General features: G+C 34.1%; 1 protein-coding gene across 1 annotated transcript; it reads right to left on the bottom strand.

The window, feature by feature from the left end:
- Positions 1-314: 314 nt before the first annotated feature.
- LOC148550313 (zinc finger BED domain-containing protein RICESLEEPER 2-like) lies at positions 315-1,391 on the bottom strand. The gene has a single exon (XM_088494425.1). It carries the CDS (start codon positions 1,389-1,391, stop codon positions 315-317), a length of 1,077 nt encoding a protein of 358 aa, XP_088350551.1.
- Positions 1,392-3,524: the final 2,133 nt, after the last annotated feature.

Below are 3,524 nucleotides of genomic sequence, written 5' to 3'. Positions count from 1 at the left end.
AAACAAACAATCAAGACTTTCTAGTCATCCTCAAGCGCAATTGAACCTGGACCCATTGAACAAGTAATGTCCTCTGATAAAATCAAATCTGCACACAAAAAAAATTATAATTATAAATTTTAAAAAATTATAATTATAAGTTAAACTAAAACATTTTCTAAGTAAATCATATGATATATTTAAGAAACATTTAATATTCAATTTACCTTGCTCGACCTTTTCAAGCTCTTCGAAATTCTCAGGTGCAAGACAAGAGAAAAAGTCTCCTTTAAGCCAATCTTCGGTACATACAAGAGCTTCTACCATCTTAGGAGTCAATGAGCTACGATATTGATCAATGATTCTTCCCCCATACTAAAAGCAAACTCAGAAGCCACTGTTGAAACTGGTATAGCCAATATGTCCCGTGCCATATTTGCTAGGATGAAAAACCGATTCGAGTTAACCTTCCACCATCCTAGAATATCCAAAGGCTTATCATCTGGCTCACAGTCTTCATTCAAATAACGATCAAGCTCAGATTTAAGATTGGATTTGTGACCGGTTGATCGGCGATATAACCCCATATCATAAATGTCTTTGGCTTTATCACTTGCACTCGGTTGGGAGAGGGTATCATCTTGGTTTCCTTCTTCTGCACCTTGATATAAATTATAAAGTGAATGAAGACAAGAAGACAACTTTGTCTTCAATTCACCGCCCACTTCCGCACCAAAAGAATTAACTAGGCACCATTCAACATAATCCAACTTATGGCAAGGATCTAGAACTACAGCAATTAACAACAACATGTTAATAGTTTTTGCATTTCCCCAATACTTGTTGTATTTTGCTTTCATCTTACTTGCCATAAGACTTATGCTCAAATCATCATCATCACGATATTGTTGAATCCTCCTTCCAAGAGCAAACACTTCTTTCATGTACAAGTTACTGGTGACATAAGAGGATCCAGAGATGCGAAGTGTAGCATCGTAAAACATCTCTAAAAATGGTAAGACGGACTTAGCATAATCCCAATCTTGAATTGAAGGTACCCCTCTTCCCTTGTTTAATTCTTCAACAAATTTTTTGTCTTGCATCTCTAATAGCTCAAATGCCTTCTGATGCTTTAAGGCTGCTACTAACATTAAGTATGTAGAGTTCCATCGCGTTTCAACATCTATGCAAACAAGACTCTTATGTGGAATATTCTCTTGTGCAATACATGCCTTGAACCTAGTTAATCTTGAATTTGAGGATCTAACATACTTCACAGCATCCCGAATTTTGGCGACCGAATCATCAATCTCCTTCAATCCATCCTTCACAATCAGGTTTAAAATATGTGCTCCACACCGCATATGGAGATACTCTCCATTCAAAACTGAACTCTTCCAAGAAATCAGCATTCTTTTTAAATACATAACTCCTACAACGTTAGACGATGCATTATCAACTGTCAAACTCAAGATCTTGTTCAACTTTCAGCTATTCAAGCAAGCTTCAACATTTTGAGCCATAATCTCTCCCGTGTGGCCGGTGAATTGGCAAAAATTTAGTATTTTCTTTTGCAACTTCCAATCCATATCAATGAAATGAACAGTCAAACACATATACGCCATATTCTGACACGAACTCCAGTTATCAGTTGTAAGACAAACTCTTCCTCCGTATTTGGAAAAGTATTTTTGAAGTTAAACCTTCTTTGTTTCATAGAGCATCAAGATGTCACGTGCCAATGTAATACGTGAAAGAGTGTTGAATCCTGGTTGTAGAGTCGCCGAATATTCTTTAAAACCTTGACTTTCTACAAATCGAAAAGGAAGCTCCTCGCGAACAAACATTGATATCAATTTTTCCCGGGCATATTCTGCATCAAACCTACCCACTTGTGCTTCTGGGCTAGGCGATGTGCCTGTTTTCTGTCGTTTGCCTCTATCTGAACCGGGATTGCTTATGCAAATCTTTAAATGTGATCTCATTGCACTTGTTCCATTTCCGCACTTGATCACTTTCAAACAGTGTTGACATTGAGCCTTATTTTCATTATCAGATGTTCTCTTGAAGTGGTCCCAAACTGTTGATCGATTTTTGCGTTCAGATGATGTGGTTGGGAGAGGAGGTAATGTAGAAGCCGAATGCTCTGCAGACTCTGACATGGGAACATCACGATCGGCTACCTCATTCTGAATAAGAAGCCATAAAATCTAATTATTAAATACTTCAACAAAGAAAAGTTATCAAGCACAAAGCCAAGTTCAAACAATATATACATATACTTTGAAACTGATTCCAAGGGTGTTCAAAATGTTGATGTTCACAATATAAACAATATATGTGCTAATGCCTAATGGATAACATATACATTAATGACCCTCTTCCATTTCCTTTTTATATTTTTTGTTTATATTTTTTGTTATTAAACTGGATTTGCTTTCATTTCCTTTTAAATATAACTAGGTAAACACAAATATAATTTTATACAAAGTACAACAAAGTACAACGGCATCGTGCTATCTACATAGTTGATCCCACTGAATACAAGGCTTAGTTTAGCTATTATATTAGAATGCACTACCAAATGATGACATGCAACTCTGGTTACTTTCCTACCAAAGGAGATAAACCATATGGATGTTGTACTACTTATTAGTTTAGCTATTATATTAGAATGCACTACCAAATGATGACAATGCAGTTATTACTTATTAGTACATTCTAATCTTCACTTTGTTTTATCTTCACTTATTAGAATGCACTACCAAATGATTTTATATATAACTAATTATTGAGAATGATCGCATAAAAAAAGATAAAAGAATAGGAAATTGTTTTATCTTTACTTTGTATTAGAACTTTTAATTACAACAAAGTAACTGATTTAAGCATACAAATACTGATCCTTCCTAAAACAATTGCTAGAAGCACATCCAAAGTATATCATTATTAAGCAAAACAGAAGCAACCTGTATTGTTCCTATAAGGATTAAAATCTAATAGCTGACCTAATCATGTTCTAATAGCTGACCTAATCAATAAGGATTAATACCTATTTATATTTAAAAATGAAAGCATATTAAAAGGAATGGATAAAAAATGAAAGCATATCAAGTGTTTTCCCCATGAATAGAAGTGTAGCTTATCATACCCAGTAGGAATTCAACTTTCTAGAATACTAGACCACTAGCAAAAGGTGTCAAAGTCTCCCACCAAACTAAAATGATGAAAATTTAGTAATGGAAATCTTAACCTGATCACATTATTTTTTATACAAGCTGATGGAAAATTTGTTGGAATTTTGAGCTAATTAACTTTAGATTAAGAAATTAGTATATCTGAACGAACTTGAGTCATTAGTTCTACTTTCTATACAATATTTTCTCTGTTATTAGAAAAGACCATTATATTCCAGGTTCTGTGAAATGAATGCTAAAAGTTTAGTTATTATGCTTCTAAGATTAGAATAAAAATTGTTGCCCAGCAAAGAAATTTACAGCTGTAAAGTTGCAATAGAGTGAATAATGCATGATGAGACAGATAAT

The sequence above is a fragment of the Arachis ipaensis genome, chromosome B7 (assembly GCF_059453495.1).
Source record: "Arachis ipaensis isolate K30076 ecotype BB chromosome B7, ASM5945349v1, whole genome shotgun sequence".
Lineage (NCBI taxonomy): Eukaryota > Viridiplantae > Streptophyta > Magnoliopsida > Fabales > Fabaceae > Arachis > Arachis ipaensis.
The sequence above is the reverse complement of the archived record's forward strand: the minus strand, read 5'-3'. Positions and strand labels throughout refer to the sequence as shown.